We start from the raw sequence: 15,257 nt of genomic DNA, 5'->3' as shown, positions 1-15,257 counted from the left end.
GGGGGGTATGAGACCCATGCCCTGGGTAACACCTCTCCAGCCTCTGCCTGCTTCCGGCTTGGATAATCATAGACAATCCTCCTTCTGTAACCCAAATCTTCACAGAACGAGGAAGCCAAACTATTCATCCCACCACCACTCCCTTTCCCACAAGAACAGCTGGATCTACACATCAGACTGAGATCTAGCATTGTGAAGTTATTCATCATTATGGTTATAATTCCACAGCAGGGATTTGAAGGTTTACTTGTGTTAACACCTACACATCCTCCAAGCAATAAACTGGTTCCCCGTTACCATTAGCTGGTTCCTATCACGCTGCAGAATTCACCAGATCAGCAGGGAGCAACCAAGACTGTCATCAGTGCATGAATATTGCTTAAAAGGATGGTTTTAAGTTCGTTCCATACTCCCCTCTGAGCTATAAGGCAATGTATGGACATCTCAGAGAAGACACCGAAGTACCACTTGGAAACATCCCATATCTCCTTCACTTGATCTGTGTGCTAAACCAGCAACAGGTAACAACTGTGCAATTAATTAGATTAATCTCTGAGGGGAAATTAAAACAAAACCAACCCAATGCAAATATGAATCAGGTGCTTTGTAAACTGAGCTCCCTCCCTGCAGCCAGCTGGCTGTAGATGGGTACAAGCTGTGCCGACACAGCAAGACACGCCACGCACATCATCAGCTGTACCGGGATCTTATAAAGGGGAAAACAATTTGGAGTGTGGGTTACAGGAAAAAATTCCCTTTCCCTCAAATCAAATGCAGCAGCAGCAGGTGGAAAGCTGGAGAAGGAGCTTTGGGGAAAAGACACACGTAAAAAAATATCACCAATTTCTAAAAAATTCAATGGATCCAACTTAGAGGTCGTAGGGTATATCCGAGGTCAAAATCTGAGAAATGTTATCAGGGTGGTGTAAATCTCACACACTTCACTGTGACAGAAATCCAGATGTGTATACAGGAAGAACATACATCAAGGACGTGCAACATCTGCATCCTGCCTCTCACCTTCTCAAAGAAGAGAGATTCTGTCCCCACACCGTGTTTGCTGGCTTCTGCCAAAGACTGGTCTTTCAAACCAAGCAGCTTTGGTTTCTTCTGTTATCAAAAAAAGAAAGGCAATTGAAAATAAAAGGGGAGTTCAGCAAGTTGAGATAATTAGATTATCTATCACACACCAGCGCCAGCTCCCTGACCCCACCCTGAGCTCGCCATTAAGGGAAAGGGGGCTTTTTTGGAAGGAAAAGTCTTATTAAAACGTGCTACAAGTTAATTTACTGAATGTTAATAAGTAGCATGCCACTCCAAATATTTGTAATACATTGTTGCACCCTTTCCTGTAACTAGCTGATTCTTTCAGTCACACTACAGCCTATCTTACTCGGATAACCAGTTTGGAAAGCTGCCAGAATAAATGATTTTCCTATCACTCATCCAGTTCTGCAAGTCTTACACCCCCCCACAATGACAATTTTTTTCTCTCTTACATTCTACCGTAAGATGTTTTATTTTCCCCATCCTCAGAAAGGCTGAAAGTTGCCTCCAAAACGTGCTTTATTTTGGCGACCTCAATTTGAAGAGGAGAAAGGGCAGAAGGGGACTTGAATGGCACAATTATGCCTGCTAATGCTTTTCATGACAAAGGAAGATATACTGGCTTCAAAAAAAAAAGCAGGCAAATTTATCCTTCATGCACAAACACGAAGCCACCTGGCCACAGGACAATTTCTGTTGCACTACAAAGCCTCGCTGCTCTCACAAATCGTGCGTCATTTGAAAAGGGCAAACTCTGCTGAGAGAATAATCATTCATCATTGTATTAAAAGCTTTATCACAGGAAAGATGAGCAAACATGATCCTACTGCATCTGCTCCAAGTTCTGCTACAACAAAGCTTTCAGGCACACCTTTTCAGCTCATCTTTTCCTACGTGCCTTAGGAACATTTGCTACAAATATTGGACAAATTTATTCTGTGGCATTACTGAGACTTTTGTCCCCATACTCCACAACTCCCCTTCATTAAACACTGCTAATAATACTACATCTTTCTAATGAGGTGATGAAAACTCTGTTTCCCCAAGCCATTAAAGTAACTACGTCCCACCCTCAGGAACAGATACCACCACTGGTTCAAAGAGTGCCAAAGAGACAAAGACCTGTGCTTGGAAACAAGGACTTCTGAAAGGTTTAAAGACAAACATTATTTTCCATGTTCTCAAACTGCAGCCTGTGCCACAAAAATCACAAGGACTTGGAAGACTCATCCTGCTCTGCCCCATTCTCCTGGAACAGGGCACTCTCTGAAGGAGCAGCACGGGCTCTTACCTTCACCGGAGGGGTTGCTCCAGGGCCCGAGTGCCGTCGGATCTGACAGCCATTCTGGTTGGGTCTCTGCTGCTTGTTGTTGAGCTGTGGCTTCTTCACTGTGCCCCCGTGGTCATTCCTGACCGATTCCACTTTCTCTGCAGTGGTCTTACTCAACAGCTTGTTCAGAGACAAACCATTTAAGACCATTAGGGCCACGTTCCACACAAAATGTCACAGAATGGTTTGGGTTGGAAGGGACCTTTAAGATCACTCAGCTCCAACGCCACGCCATGGTAAGGGACACCTCTCACTATTCCAAGTTGCTCTGAGTTCCATTTGACCTGCCCTTGAATGCCTCCAGGGATGGGGCAGCCACAGCTTCTCAGGGTAGCCCGTGGCTGCATCTCGCCACCCTCACAGGGAAGAATTTTTTTCTAGTATCTAATCTAAACCTACTCTCCTTCAGTTTGAAGCCATTCCCCCTTGTCCTGTCACTCCATGCCCTTGTAAAGTCTCTCTCCATCTTTGAGGCTCCCTTCAGGTACTGGAAGGCCACAATCAGGAGACCCTGAGCCTTCTCTTCTCCAGGCAGAACAATCCTAATTCTCTCAAGCCTTTCCTCACAGGAGACGTGCTTCATCCCTCTGATCATCTTGGTGATCTCGTCTGGACTTGGTCTGACAGATCAATGCTGTTCCTGTGCTGGGGACCCCAAAGCTGGATGCAGCAGTCCAGGGGAGTCTGCTGCCTCTCCTAGCTCCAAATGATCAATGGGTTTTACTGCAGTTACAGCACTAACTTAGAACAACCCTTTTAGGCAAAGGAACTGCATTTAAAATAAAAGCTATTTAAGAGACAAGTTGTAGCCAGAAAACAAAGTCTACCCCCTGATCTCCTTCCTACACCCCAAGAAAGTAACAGCAAAAGCACATTTTTCTGAACACCGGCTTCATACAGAACAGTTTGCACTAGGTATTTCACCCTCTCTCCAAGGGTACTCACCACAGAGCTGTTGGCATCAGGCAGGAATTGCCCAAATTCCGAGAGCAGATCCTCCTGGTTCTTGAAGAGTCGAGCCACCTGGGCATAGACCTCCTGCTCTGTCAGAGCTGGTGTGTAGTTCCCTCCCGCCTCCTTGGCATTACGCTGCTCTTTCTGCCAGAGGAAAGAAGAGAAGTGTCAGAAAAAAGGATGCACCAACTATTCAAGGAAAAAATAAACCAACTTTCAGTGACAGAAATAATGAAACAGCAAAGGTCTCAGCTTCTTGTGTAAAGCATCATACTATATTAATAGTATGACTCTCATATGTTCAAAATATCTATACTTACATAAACTATAAATACATCCTAAATGCCCAAGGGGCCCTGGAACAGTAAGACACTGACCAAGGAAATGATTTCTTTGCATTTAACATAGAGCTACAGCCACATTGCCTCATCCTGACACACTCTCATAGAAAAACACCAAATCAAATTTTTAAACAAGCATTTCAGACACTTTCCAAGCAAAGATGGTGGATTGAAATCTATTACTTCATACTGCTATGTAATCTTTTTAACTTGCCAGACTTCTGCTCAGCTCAAGCAGAATTTAAGATCAGCCTGGACAGGGCTTGGAGCAACCTGACCTAGTGGAAGGTGCCCCTGTCCACGGCAAAGGGTTCAACTACATGACCTTTAAGGCCTTTCCAATCCAAACCAGCCTATGATTATCTGCTAGCCACTGCTAGCACAGCACAAGACCCAAATACAAGCTTTGGGCACCCTCCCCAAATCAAAGCAAGAGAAATAACCACGTATAGACACCAATTCACATTTCTAACACTCGCCTGATAGGTATGGAGGATCTCCAGGAAGGCTTTGTAGATGTCTGGCTGTCCCTGGAACCGATTCTTGATCTTGTTGACATAATTGATGGCATGATTAAACTCCACGGGCTGATTGTTCTGCAGGGATGGTGTGGTGCCCAGAGAGATTGTCACCGGTGTGTGAGGCTGGACGGGCGGCGAGCGTGGCGACGCGTACGGCGGAATCGGAGGGGTTTGCTGGCTGGCAGGAGTATGTGCCTGCAACTGCGATGGCTGAGGAGAACACAGGCTGTGTTAGGAAGCAGCAGATCCCCTCATGGTTGGGATAAAGGCAGTTTTAATCCACTTAGGGATAGATAAATATTTAGTGGGCCAGCAGAGACTAAATGGCATCAGGGAGACAAAATGCCTGGACCATTCAAGAGGTTGTCATTAAGATGATTTTCCTTGCTAACTGCTTTGGACTGAAACCTCACAAGAGACATAAACTACCTCAAAACCTGAACAGAGCCAAAATGCATAGGTATGGCTGGCTCCAACACTGCAAGTTACTTTGGCACTAGTGAAGAATTGTGGGATGTATTAAGGCAATGGCAAGGGAAAAATGGAATTTCTTGAGGCAAAAAGCAGGCAGTGAGTAATTATTTTGAATACGCTCGATGGACATCGAACAGTGAAAATTTAGGTTTGATGTGGCAGTTTTAAATGGAAATGGAAGTACTTATTCCCCCCACGTTTTACATTTCAAAACTTGTATCACACAGAGTTTTCAGGACTGAGAATGTGAATAACTTGTCATAGGATGGCCATAAATACCCTGTTACAAGGTCCTGCCTTGCTCAGGTACAGCTTTACCTGCCTGGCAGGGACATCCTACCTTATTGTCTAGCCTATCCCTCAGCTTCATTTTACAGTTTCAGCAAAAGTACTTCAACATTTTGCAGGTTGATATGGAGAAAACCACTTATCCCATGGTGTTAAGGAGACTGCTGCATCTTTACTGAAAGCATGTACTTCTTCAGAAAAAAAAATCCTTGAAATCTGACACAGGCAAGTTCATTCTGGAATGATCTGCAGTGTCCAGTTTGGCAAATCTTTTAGCAAATCTTTCAGCGTGTTTTTGTTTGCCATTTCTGAGCAGGAAGTTGCATGTCCCAATGTTGGACAATGCATGTCCTAATGTTTGTCCAGAGATCAGCTAACCACCATATTTTAAATCCTGCTGCTTTTAAACTGTGTATTACCTTTTCCTTTACCTTTTCCAGGCAATTGTCATATAACAGTTTAGGGATTAACCCTTGAAATTTTGGAGCTCCCCTCCCTAAGGCTCTGAAATATTTTTGCATTCTGAGGCTAAAATACACTGTATTTTGTCTGGAGTAATCTCCTTGAACAACTATTAGCCTGTTCTGTTTCACATAAAAAACATCTTTTGGACAGTAGCATCTGGATTATACCTAAACCAAAGTCAAATTTCCTTTGTTACTGAAAGGGCTCTGTTTTGGGCACACACACCAATACCTGCAGGCAACAGCACGGTCATCTTGCTAAACTCTTGCACTTTAGATGTTGCCAGTAACTCCCAAACCCTTCCAGCTGACAGCTGAACCAGACCTCTCTACAAAAACCATTCAGTCTGTGAACGAGATTTCAAACAATGCAGAATCCACCAAATAACAAATGAAGGTCTCCTAAAGGCTTAATTGCCTCAAGCATTTCAGACTACACACACACTTTCACACCAAAGACAACATCTTTATCACAACCTCTGTTTTATGGGCAATTTCTTGGGACCTTAGGTCTAAGACAATATACACAAAAGCAGGCAGAGAATGTGTGCCCAGTGCTTTAACTAGGAACCTTTTCCCTAGGGCTGCTGGATCACTTCTTGAATAATGTGTGTGCCATTTACCAGATGCTCTGACTGTCTTTCAGTTCCCTACTGCCAGCAACGAGGCTTTTCCAAACCCTTAATGTTTTGGAAAGCTTGTTTGAATTGCTGTCAAATTAACTATGACTGCATCTTCAAGTTTGGAAACGAGAAACTAACCCAGCAGCAGAAAGGGAACACATGAAGGTTCACAAATACTGTGGAAAAGCAGTGTGGAAGTTAATTTTTCACTCTCTAGCTCCACACCAGCTTCAGCTGGAAGCAGCAGGATCCCCATGCTCTTAGTGCAGGTCACCCAAAGCCTCTCACCTTGCTGATTTTGGCAGGTGTGGGCTGTGGCGCCGGCTGTGCTGGTGTCGGGGTCGACTGCGCCGAAGGCTGCGACGGATGCGGTGGCTGTGGCTGTGGCTGGGGCTGCAGCCCGTGGGTGGGGATCTGGTGAACCTGCCCCGGGGTGGTCACGTTCACCATGTCATTGGTCTGCACTTCAATCTTGTAGCCAGGTGGCAGGAAGGTGTTGAAACCCATGATCAAGTCTGGGTGGCCCTTGAAGAGCTGCGACACACGGCTGATCACCCCTGGAGTGTCGATGCTGAGGAAGGAATAAGATCACAATGTCACCATCCTCTGGGACCTTTCAGTGGGGACAAGGTTCTCCACACAGCAATCTTCCATTCAATTTTTTTTTTTTCCCCTTATTACCTCTAACCTATGAAAAAACTGAGTCCTATAAACACACTGCTGAACTCCAGAGTGACATTAGCATTATTTTATTAGCCCAGACAGAGTTTTATATCCACAAGATCCAGTCCCAAGTCTGACCATTATTAATGGACAGACAACCAGACAGCCAGATGAATCAGCTGTCAAGGCTGAACTTGTGAACTCCCACTCTAAGCAGAGATCTAGTAAAAATGAAGGGATGCATTTCATTCTCAGAAAACAGCGCACACAAATGCTTTTACATCGTTGTCCAGGTGTGCTATTGTGTATACCAAGGACAGAATTCAGCTCCTGCCCTGTGCTCCTGTGTCCACACACACTCTTTCTAACCTGGAAGGAAGAAGCAAAATGGAGCTTGTTACCTTTGAGATTTAAATTCCTTCATAATATCCAAGAAGTCATTGTAGACCTGTGGCTGACTACCAAACTGTAGCTTCACCTGGTCAAGGTAAGACAATGCATCCTCCACCTGGAGACAGGCCAGACAGGTTATATTAGCAGAGAAGATTTGATTTCACCTCCCATTGTTCTGTAAAACACTAATTATTTGAAAACACAGCTGTTAGCCCTGAGCCTGGGCAGAGAATTAAGGAGCAAAAAGCTCATGAACCTGGTTAGTGTACTACCAGCACTGTTTGAATAAGAGGTACTCACTCCCCACTCCTGGCCCACAAGACAAAACTACCAAAAAGAGAAAAAAAAGGAAAAAAAAAGCAACACAGATAAGCAGAATTACTCAGAATAAAATAAAATAATAAAAAAACCCAAAAATCCAACACACTCCAAATTTACCATCACTGAAGTGACTGCTAGGATAAACAGAACTAGACTGAGTATTTTTCCTGCATTCATATGTGGAAATTATTATGGAAGTCTAAGAATAAGCAGAAAGTGGAAATGACATATTCAGTGTAGTAGATGTCTGCCAGGTACACGCTTGCACTTCTCTCAAAAAGCCAGACATTTCAGTTCAACATAGAAGGGCTTTGAAAATGGCAACTGTGGGCGGCAAATTGTTTTACACCTCAAACAGCAAGAGGTTCATGATTCATGTACCAACAGCCAATTTTCAGAGGTGCTGGAAGAACAGCCATGGCCTAAAGAGAGGGCTCTAGAGGTCCCTGTGCCTCCAGCAGCCCAGCCACGCGCTCAGCAGCTGCAAGAGCTACACGTGGGACCTCTCTTCTGTCTGAAATTAAACGACAGCAACGGAAGAAAGACTCATGTATAGCCCCAACCTTGCACCAGCACAGGATTTTCCGTGGATTTCACTGTGAGGAAGAAATACTCTTTTTGAAACCAGTTTTCAGAGGTTTGTAGAAATGAAGTTTCCCACATTCAGCAAAAGGAATGAGCAGTGGTTTCCACCAAAACTGGAAAAGACTCACACCGTATTTGGAAGAAGCTGAAACAGGCATCAATTTGTATGTATGTGCCTTCTCCAAATGTAGCAACTTAAAGGGGTTATTTTTGGTGGACTTTTCTCTTTGTTTAAGGATTTTACATCACATAATCTGAGAATAGAGCCTTCCTTACTCCCAAATTACTCCCACACAACCACCCACATATACCATGTGTTCAGAAAAGCACCAAATGTTTTGGTAATTTAACCCGTTCATCCAAACACTCTAAGCAATACATTTTTCCTTCTCCCTCCCCGCCACAAATCTTCTGGCGAGTCCAATTTCTTTTTATTATGGTATGTGAAACAACAGGGCTTCAGCAGAAAGAGAAGTCCATTTCTGCATTCAGCTGACTCCCAAACACGAGAAGCCTCAAATCCTGGGAAGGGGGGGAAGGTAGGGAAGGATAGAAAAAGGGACCTGGTCGCAGAAAGAATTTTGGGAGAGGATGGCTGACATCAGGCAGCTGCTGACATTACCTTGAGCCTCTGGAACTGCTGCTGGCCCTGCACAGGCACGGCTGGGGGCGTGGGGTGTGTGTGGCTCTGCACCACCTGGCTGCCGTGGGGCTGCACGGGCGCGGGGTGGTGGTGGCCGCCGTGCACGGCGGCGATGGCCGGCCCGTGGCTGCCCGAGCTCTGCGGCACGGCCGACACCTGCCAAGGCAAACAGCACGTCAGGCATGGCCCGGTGGCTCGGAGCACAGAGCCTCCCAGGCTTCCAGACACATCAGGGAAGCAGAACGCAGTTGGTTTGTGCTTTAACCACAACTGCTAACAACTTTACTCAACAAACTCCAGACAACTCTCCATCCTATCCTCCAAATACAGGAAAGTCCTCCCTGCAAACACATTCCAAACACCGGCTGTCTCCACGCTCACTGGCTGTCCAGTACGCCCCCTGACATAAAGAACTGAAAAAGGAGGCTAAAATGGAATTTTTCATCTGGCTAGAGTCAAGGTTCTCTCCTTTCCCTACACATCACAAGTAATATTCTGAGTGAATGAATCTTTATGGGCTGCTACATTCTTGATAATTCAGTTTGGGTACTGGGAGTCCAATTGTGGCTCTCTGGCATCAGCAGGCTCAGGGGAAAACCCAGCTTGGTATTTCCCCTAGAAAACCAGGGAAAGAACAGAAAGCATCACTTTTGGGACTCCTTCATACCGTAAACCAGGAAAGTTTTGATTTGGAAAATCATTTTCACAAGTCCAGTTTTCCATTCAAGCCTCTTTTAGATGGGACATACTTAATTTAATCCTCATGAAAAAAATAAGGTTTGCCTGCTGGTCCATCTAAGTTCTTTTTAAGAAGGACTGCCAATATCAACACACCCTCTTCCAGCCCCTGCAAGGGTCTGCCTGCAGCTCCTCAGCTCTGTGGCTGCCACTATCACTGTGAATACCTTTCTGCAGAAGCAAGGATGAAGCTGTGTGTAAAATCAGGCACTAGACAGGGAAAGCAGCTCATCAGCAGCACAAGTGTGAAAGATTAAACACGCCAGAAATGTGGCAAAGACAAATATCCCACAAATAGCCTTTCCCTGCTCAGTTACTGACAGCTATCTCCAGTGTACTCTTAAAAAGATTTTTTTTTCTTCCCCTGTTCCCAGCTGCCAAGCTCCTTGTAAAGGAGGCAAGAGAGGGAAGAGTGCCACCTAATGACTCTGGGGTAATGTTTTCCAAAACACTTCAATTTTCCTGAAAGTCTTCAATCTAAATGCTGATCTAGTCTGTTAAACTTAAGATCACCCAAGATACCATATGTCTTTCACAATAGCAAACCCTTCCCTGCTGAAGAACAGAAAAATGGAGGAAAAATCCTCCACAAACCTGACTCTGTGATTCAGAGACCATGGTCCGAGAGAATCATGTTCAAGAAAGCCAAGTCACACCATGTTGGTTCACGAATGAAGCCAATAAAGCAAGCACCGACAATGAGCTACACATTGTCCGTTTTTTAAAGGAAACCCTGGTTACCAAAACAAAACCTCGTGTCAAATACAGACACAACACGGTGCTGGGCTGGCCACGGAGCTAAAGGCTGAGCACACACACCTGGTAGCTGGGAGTTACGGAGTACTGGATGCCTGTGGCCGACTGCATGGTCTCGGAAACCGCCTCATAGACCGGCGGGGCCGGGGCGAGCACGCGGTGCTGGTGCGGGAAAGCCTCGGTGCTGCTGGTGATACGTCTCTGCTGCGACGCGTACACGGGTGACTCCTGCTCATCCAATCGCCGCTTCATGCTGAACTCATGCTCGGGAAGCACTACAAAACCTGGGGGAAATAAAGACTGCTTTGCACAGGGAATCGATTCGGCGCTCCTGTCCCGCACCACGCGTGGTGCCGAGATCGCCGCGAGTTTCTGTCTGTTTGGGTGCTGATATCTCAAGATGGGAAAGTGGAATTAAAGACTTAGCTTTCAGCATAAAACATGCAACAGGATCTCACCACAAAAAGTACAGCCTTATTGTTGTACTAACACAGAAGTTAATGATTTCTTCAGTCTCACCTAAAGGATGTGGCTAACTGAAGCATCTGAAGCACACACAGACCCTGAGCAATGCAAAGCTCGTGAACGCAGTGTCTGAACACCAAAGATCGAGGAAGGATGTGTTACCTACACACCATTTATACTGACAACAGGAAAAAACCCTCTTGGACAGTCCAGGTAGGAGGACAGCTGTGAGAGATGCTTTAAAACATGGTCAAAAGTAGGATGCAGAATTAGAGTTTGAAGTCACTTATAAAGCCCCGAAGCGTTCTGCATTTAATCCATGTGTATCAAACACATCTCATGTGTAACTTTGGAGAAAGACATAGGTCTGTACAGGAGTATTTTGGATACCACAAACCCCACCTGTGGTCCTGCCAGCACCCTGGCCCCACTCAGAAGTTGGATTCCTACCTGCCTGCCAGGGAGCACAGATCAGCAGCTCCCTCACTTACTCCTCCATACTTTTCTTTGTGTTCCTGCACAACCTCAAGTTGCTTTACTGCAACTTGATTTCACTTCAAATCTGACAGGTCATTCTGCCACTGTCCCATTCCTAAAGGAGCCACAAATTCCTGCCTCTGTTGGACTGAACGAGTCACCTCAGTGCTCTTTACTGCAAGCAAATTCCCAGTGCTGTTTTCTGTCCACTGACAGTTATTGCCATCCTTGAGATGATATCTGCTGTTTATCAAAATCACAGGCAGCCTGTTAAGAGGCTTGAAGGACAGAAAACAGTGAAACCACCCTCTTCTGCTTCAGGATCTCTCCAAAACAAGGCCTTTTCAGTTCAGTGCAATTAAGACACACTCATTGCTAAGGCAAGCACATGGATAAATGAGAGGGAACAACGTTCCCCCAGAATAATGGTACAACAGCCAACTGAGCCACTCCCCATCTACCAAGTCAGGGCAGCTCTTCACAGTGTAAATCTAATTAATCAAATAACCCAAAGATCATTAACTAATATCTCATGTCAAATATGGAAACGGGAATCAGCAGGACAGAGGTGCAGATTTTCCCCTCCGTGACATAAAGCATAGAAAAGATTTGGAAAGATTTGTGTTGGAAGAGACCTTAAAGATCATCCAGTTCTACCCCCTGCCACAGGCAGGGACACCTTCCACTGTCCCAGATTGCTCCAAGCCCTGTCCAACCTGGCCTTGGACACTTCCATGGATCACAGCTGCTCTGGGCAACCTGTGCAAGGGCCACCCTCAACAGGAAAAAACTGCTTTCCAGTATCCAATATAAACTCTCTCTATTATCTTTCACTTGCAGAGGATAGGACAATCAAGGAAAATTATTTCATTTATTTTTGAAGTTACTCTTAAAGAGGTCCCCAAATCACAGGGCAGGCCACAGACAGGAAGCAGAGGAGGACTCCTTGCTCCAAGTAAAGGGGAAAGCTCATCAACTGGATCTTAATTGCAAGTTACAAATCCTAAGTAAGCCTGACCCCCAGCAAGCAGAGGAACACACTCGAGGAGCACACTTTCCTAATGGTGCCTGCACTGGTTGTCTTTTCAACTGGTCTCTACTGCCAAATGAAGAGTCAGGAAGGTTAACATGGAGCTACTCCCCTTGTGGAGATGTTTCTCTCAGGCACAGACCACATTTCGCTTTGCAAAAACATAGCTTTATGCTAATAAGGCTGGGACTAAACTGAGTAAATCTGGCCTCACACCATCCACCCAGAACAGAGCTGGCCAGGATTTTGCATGACAATGGCTGAGTGCATGAGTAAAGTCTGGGCAAAGCTTTGGTGGCAGCTATTTACAGCCTCCTCACCAACTTGGATACCCTTCTGCTCCAAACACTGGTCCCTCAGCCATTCCTGTCACTCGCTCTTGCCCTCCCAGGCTGGCTCTCCTCTCACCTTTCTAAGTGGTGTGGGGGCTGTTCAGGGTCCCACCCTTGGGTCTCATTTCCCAAAGCAACACTCCACACTCACCAGCTCCTAAAGCAGAGGCTGTTTGAGGGCAGAAGGTGGCTGGAAGACTCACGTGCCCTTATGAGGATTAAAATGCCAACTTAGGCTGTCTGAAAAGACTTTTCTCCACGAAGCTACCGCAATTCTTGGCCTGTTAGGCCACGTGAATCATGACAGCACCAAGGATCCATCACCACACACACAGCAGCAGCATGAACATCAGTTTCTGAAGCTCCCAATTCTTGCAGCCCAAGTGTACAATCTTCCAAAAATTTGGTTTGCTCATGGTTGATATTAAAACTTCTGTAAAGTAAAAATTAATGCTCACGTACGTTCACCTTCCCTCTGAACTCCCTTCACTTTTACCAACTGAGCTTGGACTCTGCTTTTATCCAAGCACTCAACTTGCCTCAACTGTGAAATTCTGTATTATATATGGGGGTGTATATATATATATATATATATATATATATATTTATATAGTCAATATATAAGTAACAGTCAATAGCACTGGTCAGTCTTCCCAGATAACACCACACTAACTAACTCCTACCAAGGGTCTGCAATCCACTGAGTAAGTGTCTCACAGCAAACCAGCCCTTAATGAAGATTGCTAATTGACAGGCTTTATTAATGCTAGCAGAGAGACAATCTCAAAGCTCTGCTGTACCTAGACAGAGACGAGTGACGGTAACTCTGCATCCACCACCACCCAAATTCTACAGAGAGGGGAAAGCAAACCAGCACCAGAACAGTGACATTTTCTCACTGAAGTCCTGCTAACCTGGCATCTCCCACCAATCTCCTCTGTTCAAAAACTGGAGAGATCTGTCCATCTGATCCTCCTACAGCCTACCAAAAAGCTGAGGAAGGAACAATGAGATGAAACCCAAGACCAGACATGTCATTTTGAACTGATTTAGCCAAAGCCTGCAGCTCAAAGGGGCAATTCCACTCACTTCCACCCCCAGTAACAACTGATTTTTCCTTAATGATGGCAAAGCCCAGCTAAGGGAAAGGTATTTTGAGAATAAGCATGCAACATCAAAGATTTGTATGAAGCATTTTCCCTCCACATTACAAACAATACTACGCTTATGTCGTCATCTCAGAAATGCAGCACCCCTCCTGGACTTTGAAGTGTAGATTTAGAAAGCCCCAATTCAAACTGCAGCATCTGAAACCTTAATTTGAGGGTTGAAAAGCCCTCAAAATATAGCAGGGACTGAAGATAAGTCACAAAACTCAGGTAGTTTCCTCTGTTAAAATCATAGATGGGATGCATGTAGGAGATCTTAGCTCCACCTGAGCAGACCAAGTCAGGAATTGAATTCTCTTTCCCCAGCAACATTTCTACCCAAACTCCCTTTTAACTCCTTAAAAGGAGCACATATCATTCCATCTAGGGGAGGATGAAAACTATCGGAGTTCTTCTTTCCTGGGGTTTTTAGTGTTCTCCTTTGTAGGAAAATGATGCTGCATGGGAACACATCTCTGGATGCTCCCACCTGTGCCACAGGTAGGATGCATCAGGCAGACACAAACAGGATCCTCAGCTGGTAGAGCAAAGGAAAAATTAAGAAAAGCTATGTTGCATCTCAGTAACAACTCTAGAATTATGCAATTCTACCTCACTGACTTCATCAGAGGCTTTCCCCATCCGTCTCCCTCACACAAGCCGGTGGGACAGATAAAGGCAAGTGGAGCACATCCCTTTCCCTGTGGTACTGAGGAAAGCAGAGAAGTGGGGACAAGGCTGGATTCAACTGGTGGAGCATTGCAGGACTCTCTTCCTGCCTAATCACTGCTCCATGGGAGCAACCGAGGCACAAGAACCCAGGTGTTCTCCTCTTCCATCGCAAAACTGCCTCTCTGGTGGCAGCTCTGCTCCCCAGCATTTTACCACATAATATCCCCAAAATCTCCATTATTTCTATTGTAGGTTTTCCCTCCAGATAAGCAGGGTCTTCTGGCGTTAGAGATCAGCTAGTAAAGTAAAAAGAAAAAGCCAAATAGAGACTAGGAAGAAAGCAAATTGGGAAGGTGCTTCAATGCCTGTTGGAAACTCAACACACCTATGGATAAACACCACCTTCACCAAGAAGCTGTAAAAGATCCACTAGACAGGATTTTGGTCCCTCTGAAAAACTGCAGAGAAATTGCAGAGCTGCAGAAGATTTGTTTAATACAAGTGAGGACTTTTGAAAAGGTTTTTGTTCGAGGAAGAGAGGACTCAAAAGTTGGGAGCAGCAAGTGTAAGTCTCAACTCTGCTCCTGGGAACAGCCACAGATGTCCTGCAGGACACATCCCACATAGGATTAGAGGAGAATACGGCAGTGCCTGCTGGAAAGGAGCCGGCTCAGGTTCTGGCAGCGCTGCTAACAGCCACACGACTTCCAGAACATGACCCAGCTTGTTCAGCAGTCACTGCTGCGCTTTGCTTTTACGGTGCCACGCAGCCCGGAGCCCCCACCTGTAGCACGGGGATAGCCCCTTGGCCACGCTACAGAAAGGCACATCCAGGACCAGGGCATCATTCCAAAATGAAATGAGAAGCATCCTTAGAAAAAGGTGCTGGAAAAGCACGACCTGAAGCTTTGGGAGCAGTTGGGAGAGTTTTCTGCACCGTGCCAGCTGTGCCAGCGCTCACCAAGAGACAGACGGGACACAGAAAAACCCCA

The 15,257-nt window shown here is 45.5% G+C and overlaps 1 protein-coding gene across 3 annotated transcripts in view; it reads right to left on the bottom strand.

The window, feature by feature from the left end:
* The window catches only part of SIN3A (SIN3 transcription regulator family member A), a 31,610-nt gene that overhangs the window by 12,737 nt on the left and 3,616 nt on the right, over positions 1–15,257 (bottom strand). For all 3 annotated transcript variants that reach the window (XM_005521383.3, XM_088063163.1, XM_088063162.1), the window contains 8 exons: positions 10,205–10,425; positions 8,627–8,803; positions 7,107–7,213; positions 6,331–6,613; positions 4,152–4,403; positions 3,323–3,475; positions 2,339–2,497; positions 1,021–1,110 (listed from right to left, as the gene is read on the bottom strand). In XM_005521383.3, coding sequence (XP_005521440.1) covers positions 1,021–1,110; positions 2,339–2,497; positions 3,323–3,475; positions 4,152–4,403; positions 6,331–6,613; positions 7,107–7,213; positions 8,627–8,803; positions 10,205–10,393 — 1,410 coding nt within the window. In that variant the 5' untranslated portion in view covers positions 10,394–10,425. The remainder of the gene's footprint in view (positions 1–1,020; positions 1,111–2,338; positions 2,498–3,322; positions 3,476–4,151; positions 4,404–6,330; positions 6,614–7,106; positions 7,214–8,626; positions 8,804–10,204; positions 10,426–15,257) is intronic.

Source organism: Pseudopodoces humilis, chromosome 16 (assembly GCF_049639895.1).
Source record: "Pseudopodoces humilis isolate 2021_Gansu_Grassland_sample_001 chromosome 16, ASM4963989v1, whole genome shotgun sequence".
Taxonomy (NCBI): Eukaryota; Metazoa; Chordata; class Aves; order Passeriformes; family Paridae; genus Pseudopodoces; species Pseudopodoces humilis.
Note: the sequence above shows the minus strand (reverse complement) of the source record. Positions and strands in the feature narration are given on the sequence as shown.